At 39.9% G+C, this 17,603-nt stretch overlaps 2 protein-coding genes across 7 annotated transcripts in view; both read left to right on the top strand.

Moving 5' to 3' along the window:
• LOC311435058 (uncharacterized protein) overlaps nt 1-9,870 on the top strand; it is a 28,335-nt gene extending 18,465 nt beyond the window's left edge. For 2 of the 4 annotated variants that reach the window (XM_084515714.1, XM_084515713.1), the window contains exons 4-5: nt 9,178-9,331; nt 9,637-9,870. In XM_084515714.1, the coding sequence (XP_084371840.1) occupies nt 9,178-9,310 (133 nt within the window). In that variant the 3' untranslated portion in view covers nt 9,311-9,331; nt 9,637-9,870. Of the gene's footprint in view, nt 1-5,164; nt 5,314-6,671; nt 6,944-9,177; nt 9,332-9,636 lie in introns of those variants that run through there. The other 2 variants (XR_014691892.1, XM_084515715.1) reach the window with 2 other exon arrangements.
• Nucleotides 9,871-10,770: 900 nt separating this feature from the next.
• Nucleotides 10,771-17,603, top strand: part of SYT14 (synaptotagmin 14) — a 90,083-nt gene continuing 83,250 nt past the window's right edge. For all 3 annotated transcript variants that reach the window (XM_084512298.1, XM_084512297.1, XM_084512296.1), the window contains exon 1: nt 10,771-10,864. In XM_084512298.1, the coding sequence (XP_084368424.1) occupies nt 10,852-10,864 (13 nt within the window). In that variant the 5' untranslated portion in view covers nt 10,771-10,851. The remainder of the gene's footprint in view (nt 10,865-17,603) is intronic.

Raw genomic sequence — 17,603 nt, 5'->3', positions numbered from 1 at the left:
TGGTGCTGGAGATCAAAATGGTCTTCCTTATATGGCTGCGTTTTCTCAGTTTCATTTATTTATTCATTTATTTAATTAGATTCTTGTAAATTAAGTTGCTGCCTGTGAGAAATACGTTTGTGATTACAGTCTCTGGCTCAAAACCAAGTGCGCTGTTATTTTTGCAACAGGACAACGTGTTCCTCTCATTCCAAGGAAAAGTTAATTATGAATGGTAGGAAGGTATGTTGTGATTTTGTTATGACCAGTTGTCCTCTATTGTGAGACTATTGCAAATGGTAGCTAGTTAACAAATTCCCTAATTTTATGCCATAACAGCATTAGCTCTCCCCTTCCTCCCCCCCCCCCCCAAAAAAAAAAAAAAATCAAACCCCAAATCAACAATTACAAAACAAACAAAAAACATTGACTTCTTGTGCTTCAGTTGTATACATGTGATTTGGAAAACCAATGCATTCATTAGGTTTAGCTTTTCTGCCATAAAACTCCTTATGATCTGTTCATGTTAAGATTTTATTCCTTAACAGGATGCTACAAAAAACAATGTATGAAACAAATATGTTTTCTTTTTCCTTGGTACCTTACCAAATAACTGCAGCTGAATGCATTTAGTGTGAATATTACCTAGAGACACTCAGTAGATTAGTGACTGGAACAGAGAAACTATATGTTGGTAGTCATTGATAGTGTGTTGCTTGATTGGTAACACGTGTAAGTGATTCGCTCCTGAATCATCCGAAGTGTATTTTTATCATGCATCTTAGATAAAAACTATTTCTTTTCATCGAGAGACTATTCAGTTGTCTAAAACCCATCATATCGTGTAACTCACGAATGTAAGCTCCAAGCTCTGTTTGCTGTGCTGTCGTGGTAGCAAAAAGGCTCCACTTTAATGCTGTCTAGACTTGGTCAGATTTGCCTTAACTATGAGAACTGTACTCTGTGCCATGGCAGTATCTAGTAGCACTGTTCATTCAGATGGATTAAATGAAGGCACTGGTCTGCTAGACTGAATACACCAGCTTTGTTTGTTTCTGATAGCAATGTTAACATGCAGTTGAGTGGCAGAGTGTTTCCATGCAACATCAAGCCCAGAGTGTTATCTCCTCTTGGAGTTTGTGTATTAATTCATTTAACATAATTTATGAATTCATATAAGCTCATTAATTCAGTCTGTATAGTAATTCACATTTTGTGAATTATAGATCTTATCAACTTATTTTAATAGCTAAATGAGCATGTACCTGTTCCCATTTCAAACCATTTAATGAAAAGCGGAGCACAAGATTGGAGTCAATGCACTTTTCATTTAAAAATAAATAAATAAACCCAATGGAACTCAGCCATGAGAAATAGTGCTGAGGATGAGATATCTTTGACAATAAATTCCCTCAGATTTTATGGGAACAACCTTTCCATAGAGAGAATGAGCAAAGCCAAATTGTTTTCTGACGGTGTCTTCTTCTACGTTATGAATTGCCTGGCATCAGTGTCATTGTGCTATCCCTATTCTGAAAGACAGATTGTAGTCTGTACATTAACATCCTAGGGATGTGTCCTGCACTTAATCAGTGTGAGAAAAATTGACTCCATTAGATTTTCATGGCTGGGCAAAGTGTCCATAGTACATCTAGACTACTTGGTATGTTTAATTAAGGGATACAGTTCCCTGCTCCTGCTCCTTAACCTTATGAAAAGCTTGTAAGCCATTTGTCACAGCAAAATTTTGCAACTGGGTGGCTCAGGAAAACCTGTACCAGGTCCCTGTGCCCTACATAGTTTTTGAACAAATTTCTAGATGACTTAATCACCTCCTCGTACCATCATAACATGCCCAATGGTATTCAACATCTACCTACACATCAAAAAATGCCACAGATATACATTTTTATAGACTGCATGTGGCTCTTATGCTATTTCAGGCATTCTGTGTAGGAAAAAAAAAAAGGGGGGGGGGAGAAAAAGAAAAAGCATGTATACAATAATAATATATTTAGACCACAGAGGTACTGCATGAGGCCAAAAAAGAATGCAGGGCCATACATGGTGGATGCATCCAGGCTATACCAAGTGACCCTATGGCTGCAGGATAGTCCCTGGTCCTTTTTTTATTGAGCAATGTAGGTGTGGCTTCTTCATCATAGTTATTTTTCTGTAGAATAAAGAAAAACATATTTCCTTACCTTGGAGTAGTGTTGTGGAGATCAATACAGTGAAGACAGTAAAGTGTAGGCATAACATAAAATAAGTGCAAATTTTGCTACATTTGTTTATGCAGCTACTATCTATATTTGAGGTTCAGTTAGTCTGAGATGCACCCATTCTCGTCATTGTCCCATCTGATATAATCTTTTATTGACATTCTTGTAGACTAGACATAATTCCATTTTTCTCAAATGATTTGCTATATAAGTCTTTCCTACTGTGTTTTCTATGTTTTCTTTGTTTAATAGATCTAAACTTTTCCAGGCACAAAACTCTGGATAGTCAAAGGCATTTTTCAGGATGGACTCATTTATACCAATAAATTTATACCTTTTGTAACCAATGAAAAATGTAAGGAAATGCTGACAAAACCAGCTGTTCCTGCATATCATTTAAGATGTACACAATGTAATCTGTGTGGTTTGGCTAGTCATTTGCCATGTTAATGACAGCAAATACAGGCTTTGAGATTAAAAATAATAATTTAAATTACACTGTGCTAAGGAATAAATGAAATTTAGCAGTAATGAAAAAGCTTCGTTCAATGTCTGCAGTTATTGCAAGCTGAAGCAGCTCTTACTGAAAATTTAACCAAAGGGTCTTGATTTCTCTTCAACTGAAATATTCTATGATGCAACAAGTAGTTAATCAGGTAAGTGTCTTGTTAAATAATTTAAAGAGGAAGCGCCAGATTCCATCTTAAACTACAATGATGTAATTCCAGCAGAGTACTTTTCTCTTTCGGAGAGTCAGACGCTCTGCAGTTGGAAGAATGTCAAAGCTGAGGCTTGGGAGCGGGTTCAAATGAAACACAGAGCCAAAGAATGACCTTCCAAGTCTGGGAAGTGTGCACAGAGGAGAGGGAATGAAACAAACAGATGATAACCAGCAATGAGGACTTTGGAAGAATTGGCAAAGAAAATGGTGATGGGGAATGCAGCTTTCACTTGGGCCATGGCTTGGACTCAGAGCAATTCTGGGAGCCGACAAGAACTGCAAAGGCAGAGAAATTGGGTAGATTGAGGCTGGCAGAGGAGTCCCAGGTGTGGAGAGTAGTGTATAGCTGTAGAGAATGAAACAGAAGCCTGATGCTGGAGTGGGACAAAGAAGGCAGAAAGTTAGAAAGGACTATTCCAGCTGTTGCCTCACAGTTTTATCAATATTGTAATAACAGCATGACACAGTAACTTGTTTTCAGCATCATTTAAAAAAAAATAATACATTTGTAAGTATTTTTTCCATTTTATTTGAATTTTGCATTACATTTTTTCCCAAAGGAATTTGCTTATTTGTCTCTCTTGGAAAAGATGTGAGCGCTAGATGGACACTTAATGAATCTGAAATTAAACACTGTTTTACTTCAATACATCTACTTTAAGCTTTTAGAAAAGCAGAGATATTAAGATACATCTTTTTGTGAAAAACATTTAGATGTCTAATGTAAAGCTTAAGCTAACAAATACAGAATGGTTTTAATGAACTTTTTCGTTTTTTATTTTTTATTAATTACCTTAAAGATGTAAATAAAGCCTGAGTATTTCATACTAATTATACTCTGACTTCAGTTCTAGAGCTCTTCTGCAGAATTCTTAATCTTACTAGGATCCTATAGAGAAGTAATATTTAGAAAAAGCAGGACTATAGTTCCAGTTTACATATAATGTGTTTTTTTCATCAGAGATAACCTTTTAATAAGACAATACAGATATTAGTCATAAAATTTATTTAAATAGGTTTCCTGCATTTAACAATGATTTTAATAATTCTGCATGTTGCATACATTTTTAGAAAAATGTTTCTTTAAATTCCGTAGTGTTATTAATGCAACAATAGAGTACTTGTGGTGCCATCAGAATTAATGACATATTCTGGAAGTTATTTTAAAAGTAAGAACAGAACATATGTTCAGAGCGCATTAAGAACGGCTCTGCGAAGTCCAGAAATCAGAGTAGATCATATGTTGCTGTGTACCTTGGGAATATTCAAAATAATTAAAGGCAAAGTAAAGCTTTTATCAGTAAAAGAAGCATCAGATTATCTGGATGCAGTGTGTTGAACCCTTATGACTTTTAAAATCAATTTTGCAATGCTGCTCCTAGCATCTAAGTCCAATGGAAAAGGAAAGCACTAGGCACCCCACAGGCTTTTGAGCTCTCAGGAGCACGTGCCCGCTAAATCACTGCAGTTAGACAGAAATTAAACTGGCTGAGTATACCAACCAGCATCTCTTCCTTGCTAAGAACAGACCCCGAGTGGTCTGACTGCGGCTACAGCATTGTCAGTTGCTAAGGGGACAGTGCTGGTCCAGTGTGTTGTTCTGCGGGATTATCTTTGATCACTTTTTGAGGAAGAACATTTATTCCATAAAATAGACATGATTTTCTGAATGGCTGCTTGTTCATATCATATATCTGCCTCTTTTCACATCACTGTCATGTGTCATGGTTTCTCTAATTAGAAGCCCGCAGAAGTGTTCTGTAAGAAAGTACCATCGTTTCCATCCGCTTGTATGTTGAGAGATCTGCATGTGATACCTTTCTTTGAAAAAGCAACATTTTTCTGTTGTTGTTCATGTAACGTTTATATTAAATTGTACATACTATTTTGCTGCTGTAGCTGAATGGCTCATTTTTTCCTATTTTGCAGGAATTGTGTAGGCTGCTTGCTGGTCTTTGAAATGATTAGACTGATTTTCCAAGCAAATGAGGCTTCTGTCAACATGCTTGCTTTGTGAAATGCTTCTGCCTGTCAAAGCTGAGGGGAACCTCAGCTTTGAAACGGTTGATCAAGTTCATCAAGATCCCAGAGATAATTAGGTTCCTTCTAGTTTTGTGGAAATTAACATCCATGTAGAGGAAGGGGAAAATGAAATTAGTGCCCCCACTGAAGAAAAAGCCAGGAGAAATGACGAAATGTCATCAATTATGACAGTTCATTGTTTATACTTTTTGTTTGGCAGCTTCTTGACTGACCAAATGTCATATGCAAAGCTCTGGAATAATTGCAGCATGTGCTGTTACCTCTGGTGGTATAGCAGAGGATGTGATGGGAAGAGCTAAAGATACCCCTCTGAGGAGGGAGGGAAGTGGTGAAAGTCTACATCTGCAGGTAACCTGTCTCATGGAAAAAAATGTCATGTCCACGTGGGTTTTGGATTAATTTGACACAGGATTTTTTGGCACAGTTTTAGTTTATAAATTTTGTTATTTGTAAGAGGTCATGTTTTAACTGATGAGCACATTTTCTTTGGGATTGCACTTAGCAGTCCTAACTGTACCTTCATGATGCTTTTGTTTCGTAACAGTGCAGCACAGTGGAATGACGTTTACTTCAGTAACCTGAGCCACCTGAGTTCTTTGAGTGTACCATTAAGAGTCCTTGTTGAATTTATCCAGCCCTAACATCTGCATGCAACTTGTGTGGCTAATAGAACATCAGCGAAAATAATAAGCACCAAAATTCACATTTTTATTTACATTTTCAGATTTTTTCTGTAGCAGACATATTACCCACAGATTAGCAATATGAAACTGAACAACAATCTTTGGTTGCTCTTTGTCTTAGCTCACAAGACCCTTTCCAACTGTATCTGAGTTGAAAATCTGACCTCATGGAGTCCTGTACTTGGCAGCAGGAAGGTGCTGCTGGAAATATTCTGAGTTTCTCAATCATTTATTCATGAATATGAAGTTACACGCTGAGTGGTATTTGGCCAGATAATTTGCTTCAGGAGTCGGGTTTATGATCCTCATCCAACAATGGCAGACTTGAGGGTATCTGGTAGATCTCTCTTACCAGATGTAGCCAGGCAATTTCTGTCAGAGGGCCCAGGCTGTCTTTCATAACCTTTTCACAAAAACTCTGAGAAGCTAAGACTGAGAGTCACAGATTGTTTGCTTAGTGCCAACAGCCTGATAATGCAAACTTTAATATTAAAAGGTCAGGCATTTAACGTCCTAGTAAAGAGCACTTTGTGTGAGAAACTAATCTGAATAGACTTAACATCCAAATCTGATTGGCAGCATACACAAATTTGCTGCCAGCAATTCTTAGGGAAAGATGTAAACTGATATCCCAAATCAATTAGGACAACAGCACTGTATTATAATTCTTAGCCATCTTTTCAGTTACTGGAGCAAGTATAGCTTTGAGAGCTATCTTTTGAAGATACCTCAGAGGTCAGGTTTTAACTTCAACATTCTGGGTTAGAGCATTTGGGATTGTCTCATCTGTTTTGCTGTTGCTGCAAGACATATTTTTACATTGTTGTAAATAATCTGCAAGGGTAGAATACCCTAGAAGTGTACGTCAAGCTACGGGAACTTTATTAAGGCTCCTGGTTTAAAAAAACAGGTAAACAAAAGCAAACAAAACAACCAACCAACCAAAACAACAACGACAAAAAAAAAAAGTTTCGGTTCTGTGGGAGTTTTCATCTATTCTTTCAAAATCTGTTTTCATTCCAGATTGGAAGACAACCAGACAAAAGGAACACATGAGCGAATGCATGCACACGTGTATGCACACAGAAACACGTACCCTTGGAAGACCCCACTAAGTGAAACTTCAACAAAAGGTTGAGTTCTCTTACAGAAAGAGTTTATTTTGATAAAATCAAGATGGTTCATTTAAATTTCAATATTAAGTTAAATATGATAAGAAGTAAAAAGATTTGAAACAAAAAGGCGTTTTGTTCTGTTTTAAATAAAATACCTTGCATATGCTCTTCATTTCATCACTCCCAATGGTATTTCATTGAAACCATCGTATTTCTGCATTTAACTTATTTAACTGTGAGCTCATTTTGTTCATGTCAGGACAGTTATAGATAGCATATCTGTCTGGCATCCTAAATAGGAGGGTACTAATCTAGAGCCTCAACCTTTCTGGTTACTGCTGGCCTAGGTCTTCTAACCCTTTAGTTAGGTTTTTCATTCGTATATGCTATAGTTTTTATATATTCTATATCTTCATTAAGCATTGACTCTAATCATATCTATACACATATAAATATATACATATATACTCATACAATAATGAGTATAGCCAAGGTGGAAGAAAAAACTCTGGTAGGTTTGGTGAAGATCTTACCTTAAATATGCAAATAATCCATTTATAGCAGGGATCAGATAACTTAGAATTACAAGGTAATCTCTCATAATAAATATTTGCTGATTTTGAGAAAAAGTTTTAGAGTTCTCAGAAAAATCAAATATTTATATGTAGCAAACACAAATGTATGTAAATGATACTGATAAGTTAGTCTTAACATGCAATTGTGTCACTATCCTATGTAGACTAAACTATGCTATATCTCATATAGACACATTATATTACTGTCCTTGTTTTTGCAGTAACTGAGATCTTCATGATTTTTAATGTGTTTATTCTCCTATGGCCCTCATGCCAAATTTTTCCAGCAGCTTTCAATTTTAATCACCAAAGTGGCTTCACATCTGTGCAGTGGGAGAAGATTCTCCTGTGTAGGTTGTTTGCTGAAAGCTTTGGGGCTTATGGGATAAAACTTTTATCTATATGCATCAGTTAGTTTTATTATGGTAGTAAACTTGCTGTTGGCAAATGTGTCATTGCAACAGATGATATTCTTCCTTTTGGTAGGAAACTATTGATAACCTGCAAATCATTTGTAGTCTCTATTGATTTATCAGGTACTTAAGGTTTCACTTTGAGCTGTCTGTGCACAGCTGTCCTTCTGTGCAGCAGGCAGACAAGTAGTTTAAGTGCCTTCATCAAAAAGAGCTGCCCCTGGATTTAGGAGAAAGCCTCTGACATTCGGAACTGATCAGCTGTGTTCCTTTTATGAGGCGAATGGATGAAGATACAGCTTACACTGTTGCAATTGTAACGTGAGAGCAAAACCAAAACAGCTGATCTTTAATAGTTTGTCCAAGAGGTGTCCCTCCTGATAATGCTGAAAAATGTAGGCTGTTATGGTGGTGGGCAGAAGTATATGATGTACGAATATGCTTAGAAATTTTAAACATATCCTTATGAAAAAAAAGTATTCCATGATGTCAGTTGCAAACATGATTGCAAATTGCACACTTAAGTGTGACAGCTTGTGAGGGTCTCAAAAAATTTAGATGACCCTTTAAACATCTTGCAAACTGCATCTCAGATTCTTTATGGGTGGGAGTTTGTGTCCTGGGACATTCTGCTGACATCCATGGCTGGTAGATCCTTTGTTCTGGGATACTGCCTAAAAGGGAGAAAAAAAGGTTAAAAGGAAAAAAAAAAATGTTGAGAAGAATAGCTAACAACTCATACATACTTGATCCCACAGGAGTCCTCATTCCTGTGCCGAACACAGTAATGCTGTCAGAAAGATGGTGATCAAGACAAATTGTGCAGAAAATTTTAGGGCTGGAACACTTTCTAGGAAAGAATAGAAAATCATAGGGGTGATCTGAGGTAAATGTCAGTGCTGGGACAAAGAACTATATTTGCTCGTAAGCTTTGCTGACATTTTCTCTTTCAAAATCCTTTTTATTGTTGCTTTAATCTGGACAAATGTCTATCATTAGGGACTCATGATTTCTGAGATGGCCATTTTGCTCAGCCTGACTTTGCTTTTCAGCTCTGTAGTTGCTTTTTCTAACTTCAGTGAGGAACGAAATTGAGAAAATGCATTGATTTTGCCATATGACAAAACATTTCTGAAGGCGGTTAGGCTGGAGGAGATTAATGTTTCCATGATTTGAACAGCAACTTATCATTTAACAGAAGGATTATATTGGTACCAAATTGGCTTCTTCTCATGATCTTGTGAAAATTTTCCTGCTTGGTCAGTTCATGTCCAAAGAAACTGTTCAGGTATACAGCTGTGTTCTTTTCCCTTACAGCTCCAATTGTACAAGTAGCTTTCCTACGCAGCAAAGGCATTTTACATACAGGCTGCTGTCTTTCATAATATCCATAACACAGTCCTTCTGTTTGCTCTGTTACTTGTAGGAGCTCTTCACAGCCTGGCAGGACTTCCTTCTGGCTCCAAGCATCCTGTGTTAAATGCCGCAGGGCCAGGGAGCACGAAGACTGCATACCCTTTGCTGCTTCTTTAGTAGGGTGTGAGGAGCCTGGGGCCTGAGGAGCAGGGCGCAGAAGCAAGGTATCCCGTGGGGGACAACATCTGCAGACCTTTAGAGATGGCTGGGAGTGCTGGAGGCAACAGAGCTCAGAAGCAGCAACGAAGGAGAGGAAGGATAAAGTTCAGGAGGGAGTGTGACAAAGGAAGGAGCAAGTAGTGGGGCAGGAGCCAAAGGTGGGAAGGGGAAGTGAAGGTAGTGTGCAAGACACAACAGAGGACCTCCATAGCCAGGTTTCCACCAGACAACAACTTGCTCCCTCAAGAAACAACTACATAAAGTACTGCAGATCCATTAACCCTTTCTATTTTCTTCTAATCCCTTCTAGCATTAAATGTGCTTCAAGCGTTTGTGGAAGATCATTGTAAATGTGAAGGTGTCAGGCTCTTCTGAAGATACATAGCGTGCTTGTGAACATGGCTCCACATAACAGTGTTAGTTCAGTTTTATGCCAACAAAACTAGAGGAAAATGGACACTATGGTTACAGAATATTAAAGTTGGGAACAAAAGCTACCAAAACCGAGATTTCTGGCATCTTTGTTCACTACTGTGTCCTGATTCACTCTCAGATGCCATCTGCCTTGTGCTCCGAGTCAGTCAGAGGTGCGACAGGAGGGAGCAGTGTCTGTGATCGATCGTGCAGTGGCACTGTATTGCAATGCGTTGTACGGTGGCTTAGGATCACTTGGGTAATTTTAATTCTGACATTTCCCATCTTTCAATGGCTTTACTTGGCAAAAGTAGCTTTGTTTGTTTTTCAATTATTTATTTTTTTCCCAGCGTTTTTACTGTGATGTGCAACTCTTTAGCTGCACAGATGAGCTCTGCACACCTGTCAGGGGAGTTAGGGAGGTGCTTGTGGAACCGCAGACCGACTGAAACTAACGCTTCCATGTTTTCGGTGTCTGGTTTGACCAATAGCTCTGGGAAAATCATAATAATAATAAATAAATAATAATAATAAATACATAAAAAAGGATAAAAATATGCGAAGTGGTGCGACCGTTATCATTTTCTCCCCAAAAATTTAGGAGGTGCTGGGGACTTCCAGAGCTGCCAGCTGTTGACACCGGGGCAACAGCGTTTGAAAACCGTGCTTATCCCAACGGGTTGAAAATAAAAACCACACGTCTTTATGGTGGGAGGGACCCAACCTCACCCCCCCCCTTTAACCACACAGCCGTGAGGGGCAGCGGGCGCGCAGCCCCCGCCACAGAGGCGGCTGGGCGGGGCCTCGCCTCTCGGCCGGGCGCGGGGCGGGGCGGGGCGGGGCGGGTGGGAGGGAGCGCGCGCCCCGCCGGTTAAACGGCCGCCGCGCGGGCACGCGCACGGCCGTTGGGCGGCGGCGGGAGCGGGGCGGAGCCACGAGCCCCCGCCCCGGCCCGGCCCGGCCCCGCTCCGCGCTCCCGCCCGGCAGCGCCGCGGCCGGCAGCGCCTCCGCTGCCCGCCCCCCTCCTCCCTCCCCTCTCCTCCCCTCTCCTCCCGGCACGGCACAGCCCGGCCCGGCCCGGCCCGGCACGGCACAGCCCACCGCCGGGATCATGGCGATTGACGGTAAGTAGGCCAATAACGCGCTCCCCTCCTCCTCCTCCTCCGCCGCCTCCTCCTCCTCCTCCTCCTCCTCCGTTCCCCTCCCCCGGGCACGGCGCCCCCTTCATCCCCTCCGCCTCCTCCTGCAGAGGATGCCCTGGGTAAAAAAAAAAAATAAAAAAATAATGAAAAAATAACGGGATGAACGGGCCCTCCTCTCTGCACCGAGCGCTTCCCAGCCGGGCCCCGGGGCTGGCGGGGCTCCAGGGAGGCTCCGCGCTCAGGCGGCAGAGGGGAAGGCAGGGGGATGCTGCGAGCACTTGTTGGCTGCCCGGGGTGGAGGCTGCGCCCCGACGCCTCCCCGCTCGGCTCACAGAGTGGGCTTTGTTGGGAATTCCTTAAAATAAATAAATACATAAATAAATAAAAAATCCCCGAACTTTAATGGCAGGGAAATAAGGCTTTAAGGTGTGCTGCTCCCTTGCTGCAGCGCTCGCTTCCGAAAGCGGTTGTCGTAACTTCCAGGGGAGGAAAAGAGCGAGGGGAGAAACCACACAAACAGCTCCGGATTGTGTTCGTGTGGGATGCTCCTGTGCTGCCGGTTTCCTTGGGTTAGTAATTGAGGCTGCGTTATTCCAGAAAGCTGTGGGAATTAGTTGGATTGGAAAGTATTCGCCAAAAAAAACCTAAATAATAATAATCCATGTTTGATATTTTCAGATGATTTAGGGCATCTCTCCTTAAAAGTTAAAGCAAACGATCATGAATGAGTTAAGCAATTTAGCCTCTGAAAAAAATACAACACCTCTCTCATCAAGGCCAGATGTAGAAATAGCCTGCCTTGTACGAATGTGAAATTGTTATCATGGGACTTAGGCTCTGGAAGTCTTTGAAGGCCAGGCTGGATGGGGCTTTGGGCAGCCTGGTCTGGTGGGAGGTGTCCCTGCCCATGGCAGGGGGCTGGCAACAAATGGACTTTAGGGTCCCTTCCAGCCCAAACCGTTCTATGAATCCGGAATTTGCTTTGTAGTTTCTAATTAAAGGGGAGGCAGGGTAAAAATATCCAATCATGAAACTGACCTACTAGGTTTTTCACTTTGTTCTCTGTCTGAAGACAGAAACCAAAATGCATTTTTCCGGTGTAGTCTGTAGCAGGAATGTGGCATCCTCTTTGTTGACAACCAAATAGCTGATTCCTATAGATTTGTTAGTAGGTAGGTGTTACAATTTTTATTCCTCATCTTGGTGAACTCCACCTCCTTCTGTTTGTGTTGCAGTATCCTGCTTTGAACAACATGATTTACTGGTCAGCAGTGTTTAAAAATATGGGTTGGGTTTGGATGAATACTGACTCTTGAAGACAGGATGAATCCCCTGGACTTATAGTCCAAAGGGGCAAAACACAGAATTTGTATTATGTCCAAGTAAATTTGTAAATGTTTGTGATTAAGTTAACAGGAAAAAAAATACTTTGTTTGGTTCAAAAGACTTTGCAGTTGCACAGATTTTTGGGAGGTGGTAAAGTCATATGCAATAAGCAAGGCTAATAACTTTTGACTGAAGAATAAATGCAAAATAGTTCAAAACTCTCTTGAAGCAGGTTATATATAGTTATATGTGCAAAGTACAGAAATTTAAAATAGGATTTGTTAGCTGCAAGAAATTTAGTCTGTTGACTGCTTTTAAAAATCTTTAAGTGCTGTTTCTAGTGTCACTCTGTCAGCTTACAAGTTTACATCAGTTCTAATGTTAAAACTCATTCTTTTTGTCTAAAAAACAAAGAAGGCTTTTTGTATGAAGCGGTATAGAGAACCAAGGAGCCAGTGACCATGAGCAGTGACCGTTGCTGTTCCGGTCAGTGCCAACAGTTAGGTACTTTTTTGCATTGTGGTTACTGCTGGACCTTTTTTTTTTAAAAAAAAAAAAAAAAAAAAAAAAAAAACCTATATTCTTCATGTGACCAGGTTCAAAGCCCTAATGTAGTAATTGCAGGAGCAGTTAAATCTTTCTCTTTAAAAGTTAATGTCATCTTAAAAGATGTTTCTATTTGTTTCTTAGGTGTTTTGTTTTATACAGGCATCAGGTATATAGTTTGCATAGTTTGGGCAATCAGATTTGCTAGGAAACAGCAGCAGGGAATCTATTGGGAAAAGTTTTGTCTTAAATAGGATTAAATAATTTTATCTGCAGTTCTTATTTCTGTCATATTTCTCTTCCTAAACAAAATGAGTGTTAGTATTTAGTAGCAGCTCTATTTTGAGATGCAAGGTTATTTATTGTGTAGTGTTTCCACATAATGTAGAAGAATGCTAAATTCATTCAGTACAGAGAATACTGGGATGCGGAGGATGGCAGATATGGAGGAGAGCGGTAAGACCAGCACAGCAGGTAGCTTGGGATTTGGGTCTTCCCGATGGCGGCTGCCTCGGCATGGGGTCTGGTGGCCATTTGCTGGGGATGGGAAGAGCGAGAGTGGAGGAGCCGTTTCTGAGAGTCCTTCAGCATCACCATGGTAATGTTCCTCATGGCAGCGTTAATTTGGTTTCTGTATGCTGCTTTTGCTCCTCTGAGCAGTCGCAAGACTTAGGCACCTGCCTTAAGAGTTGGGATTTGAGGTCTGGGTGAGGAGCTAGCAATGGAAATCATATTGCAGGGAGGAGAAAGGTAAAGGTCACAGTGGGAGGCTTTATAACCTGAGGCAGAACTGCGTATCCTCATGGATCTGCTTGTGCCAGGTTTGTGGGCTGCACTTGAATGTGCTCTAATGCGGTGCAGGCTATAGAAAGCTGTGCATTTCTCAAGGAAGGGAATGTGTTCAGAGGTGAGCTGTTCCAGACCGAGTTATCTTGCATTGTGAGGGGTTCAGTGCTAAGAATTCAGAAGCAGTGTTAAAGAGAGTAGTGAGTTGTACAGATAAAGTGAATGTAGCAGAGAAGAAGGAATTATAGCATAGTGCTGTCATTTACTAAATTATTGATTGAGTAATGAGACTAATGAACCTGGCTTCCTGTATTTTCCCCTTCTGATCCCACCAGTGTAACCGTTTTTCATTACGGTTTCCTGGTACACTCCTGTTGTACTCTGAGGTCCTCTTCATGTGTGTAGGCTTTTTTGAATGCTTTTCTTTTTGTCCCTGGGTCTCCAGAGTGTCTCTGGCGTGTACTCAGCTTGCTGTTTCTGACAAGCTCGTTCTCCCTTCCAATCCTTGTCTGCCAGCTGTTTAGTTGGCTGCCGCAGGTGCAGCTGTTTACATGGATTTATTGGCTGGCTGGATGTCCCTGGGTTTGGTGAGATTGGTGGCTGCTGATGTTCATGAAGCTTTGAATCCTGAAAGTATTAAGTTCTGACAACTTTGTGTCAATTTTAATGTAAATTAGCTCCTGAATTCATTGGCACTAGATTGTTAAGTTATATAACCCTCACTTCATTGGGAAACAAAGCCAAAATTGCCAAATGAACCTACTTTTTATTTATGGATATAAGAAGAAAAAGGAGTTAGAACACTGACTGCTTCATATGGGTTACGTGAAAACCATGCCTAGGCAAAAACTTCATAATCCAGAGGAGAAACCAAGGAACAAGCTACATACAGTGCCTAGGTGGGACTATTGTATGTGTGGCCCGTGGGTTGAATCTGGCCTAGGGAGCAGTTTTACCTAGACTCCAGGCTACCCCAGATATTCTGTGCTGTAGGGCAGGAGGTGACACAGAGGTCCAGTTGGCGCTGACCTGAATAGGCTGTGGTGCTTCTGGACCCATGCTGCTGCAGCCAGGGTGCGTGTTGAGGAGTAGCAGCAGTGTTGAATAAAGCCTAAACATAAGAAGCCCTATTTTATACCGAGGCCCACTTCAAACACATTTGTTAAATGTGGGGTGGATCAAGCGTCAGGGTATTGAATTTGATCAGCCACACAGAATCTGTTTAATACTATTTTTATGCTCATTCACCGTCTGCAGTGGAAACTATTCAGTGGGTGTTACCTGGTATTCTTTTTTTTTTGTTGTTGCCATTGTAAGTATGATTCCCTACATTATTTGCTGATGACAGTAAAGCCTCGCCATGTGCAAAAGTAACAATTTCCTGGATGGATTTGCGTTACATCATCATCACTGGAGTGTTACGGAGCTACTGAAATAAAAAAGCCATTAGTTCTTTGCCTTTTTGATGGTAATAGAGTGGGGTGCCTTTTAAAAACATCTAATCTCTAATCCTCTACAGACATCTATTTGACAAGCTCCCCATGGGCTGAGATGAAGTTATCATACTTCATATAAGAAGAGGTGATCTGTTCAGAGCGAAATTCTGGAATCTGGTTCATTTTGAACGCTTAGCACTATTGCAAATGAGAACTCTTAGCATTCAGGATGGGCATACAAGAAAGCAAACATCCAGTGGCTGCCTGATTAAAAATGTTGGCATATATTGCCCATCAAAATGCAGGAGATTTATAAATAAAAGGAAAGTCTAGCTGTTTTCTGGAAAACTTTCAACTGCTGTGACTGTTGGGTCATATTTTCTCTTCACCTTATTCACGGGCTTACCCTGTAGGCTTCTTCCAGCTTCTGCACTGACTGATGTGAGGGACCCACAGTTGACAGTCCCTGGCTTTTTTCTGAATATTGTCAGGTCTCACACTGAAAAAGGCAAAGGTCTTATATTGTATACTGAGCTAAATGTGCACCTGGGGATTGGAGTAGGGATTTCAAGTCAGCTTTTAATCCTTGCACTTTCTAATCTTTGAGTATTTAACTCTTGCAGGTGGGAGAAGCTTTCTGTGTAAAACCATCTCTGGAGTGAGATGGAGAAACGTTGGCATGGTTTTGAAAGTTATTTGTAAGACAGCAAATGAAAGTTGAATCTGTTGGCAAATCACCTCATAATCTTCATGAGGAACATAATCTTCAATGTGAAAAATGATAGGTTCATTGTGATTGACACACATTTTACAAGTATTTATTTTGTAATCTAAAGTAAGCATTCTTCCTACATTCTGGGATCTTTTGAAATACAAATTCTTGGTATAATTTCTTTTTGTATCATAACCTTACTATTTTATCTGAAATACGAGAAATACAATTACATGTACTATTTCCATGAATTATTTCTCACATTTTTTTTGATTAAAATTTTTAAAACATATACTTCTAAAATAAATTATACACAAATCCATAGATCATTAATCAAAAAAAAAAAATCCTGTTTCTTGGCTTACTTTCTGTTGTGAAACTTTGCTCTCGAGTGTTGATTCAGTGGTATATTAGCTAAAAACTGTAGGAATTAGTTAAGAGATGTACTGATTTTTTTTTTTTTATCTCTTTGTTACTATCAACTTTTGTTGTTAACATCTTCTTTCTTAGTTCCAGAGCATTTGACAGAGTATACACCCCCAGCCAATATGCACTACTATCTTCTTGTCATTTGCAGTGAGATAACCATTCTTACTGTAGCTGCGGGTTCTCTTTCTACTCATATTTAAAGAAAAATACTGCACAGGTCTTAGGTCAGGTTCAAACCATTTATACTGTTTCTGTTGCTACTGATATATACTGTACCTCTTCATTTTCACTAATAAGACTTATTTGAAGAAGGACTTGACTGAAAACAAGGTAAAATTGTATTTCAATTGTCAGAAGAGTGAGGAAAGATAAGTGTCTTGTGATTCTGGGTAGAAAGGCAACTGAGATGATATTTTCATGGTGAGGGAAAGATGGTCCCTGAGAACCTCTCAACTTTATGATATACTCTGTTTATACAATCTGTCTAACCTCTTTTTTTCTTGGCTTCAGAAACTCAGTGAAGATGCTTCCATTTATTTAATTGTGGATAGGATTGGACCCAACATTTTTTTGAGAAACAGAAATAGCTATGCTATTCTTGGTTAATTGTCACTGATTGCTAATTCATTAGTCAGTGGCATCGGTGTTGCTGAATATAAATATAATTAAAAATGAAGTATTCTGCGTGTCACAAAAGTTCTAATGTTTGTCACTACTTTTATGGTCAGATAACAAACAAAATATTCTTAAATTAATTCAGGACAGATTAGATGATTTTATAAGCTAAAGAATTTTTAGAATTTTCATTTAGCTGTAGAGCTTAGGGATATGGTTTAGTGGAGGACTGTTAGTGTTAGGTCAGAGGTTGGACTCAATGATCTTGAGGTCTCTTCCAACCTAGAAATTCTGTGATTCTGTGAATTATTAGATAGTTATCATTCTAAATGGTGCCAGCAGAGGAGATGGTCTTTACAGTGGAAGTTGGAAATCAATCTTATGTTTTTATAACCTTAACTTACTCTTGAAAACTGTTTGCCTTGAACACATCTGCTGCTAATTTAATCAGATACTTATTTCTCTTATTAGTGGGTTAGACAGTGAATAACTCTTCTTTATTTACCTGCTTATACACACCATCTGTTGCATCTTTTTTTCCAGAGTCCAAGAGTCTGTTAAATCACTCCTCCTATGAAAACCACTGTGTATTTTTATGGACTTACCTCCTCCTTTCTTTGTGCCTTCTGTAGTTTTGTTTTATTCTTTAGGATGGAAGGTCAGAGAGGAGTCCCAACCACACAAAATGTGCAGGATGAGGGTACATAACAATCACAGAATCATAGAATATCCCGAGTTGGAAGGGACCCATAAGGATCATCAAGTCCAACTCCTGGCACCACACAGGTCTACCCAAAAATTCAGACCACATGACTAAGCGCACAGTCCAAACACTTCTTAAATTCAGACAGGCTTCGTGCAGTGACTACTT

The sequence above is a fragment of the Aythya ferina genome (assembly GCF_964211825.1).
Source record: "Aythya ferina genome assembly, chromosome: 3".
Classification (NCBI taxonomy): domain Eukaryota; kingdom Metazoa; phylum Chordata; class Aves; order Anseriformes; family Anatidae; genus Aythya; species Aythya ferina.
The sequence above is the reverse complement of the archived record's forward strand: the minus strand, read 5'-3'. Positions and strand labels throughout refer to the sequence as shown.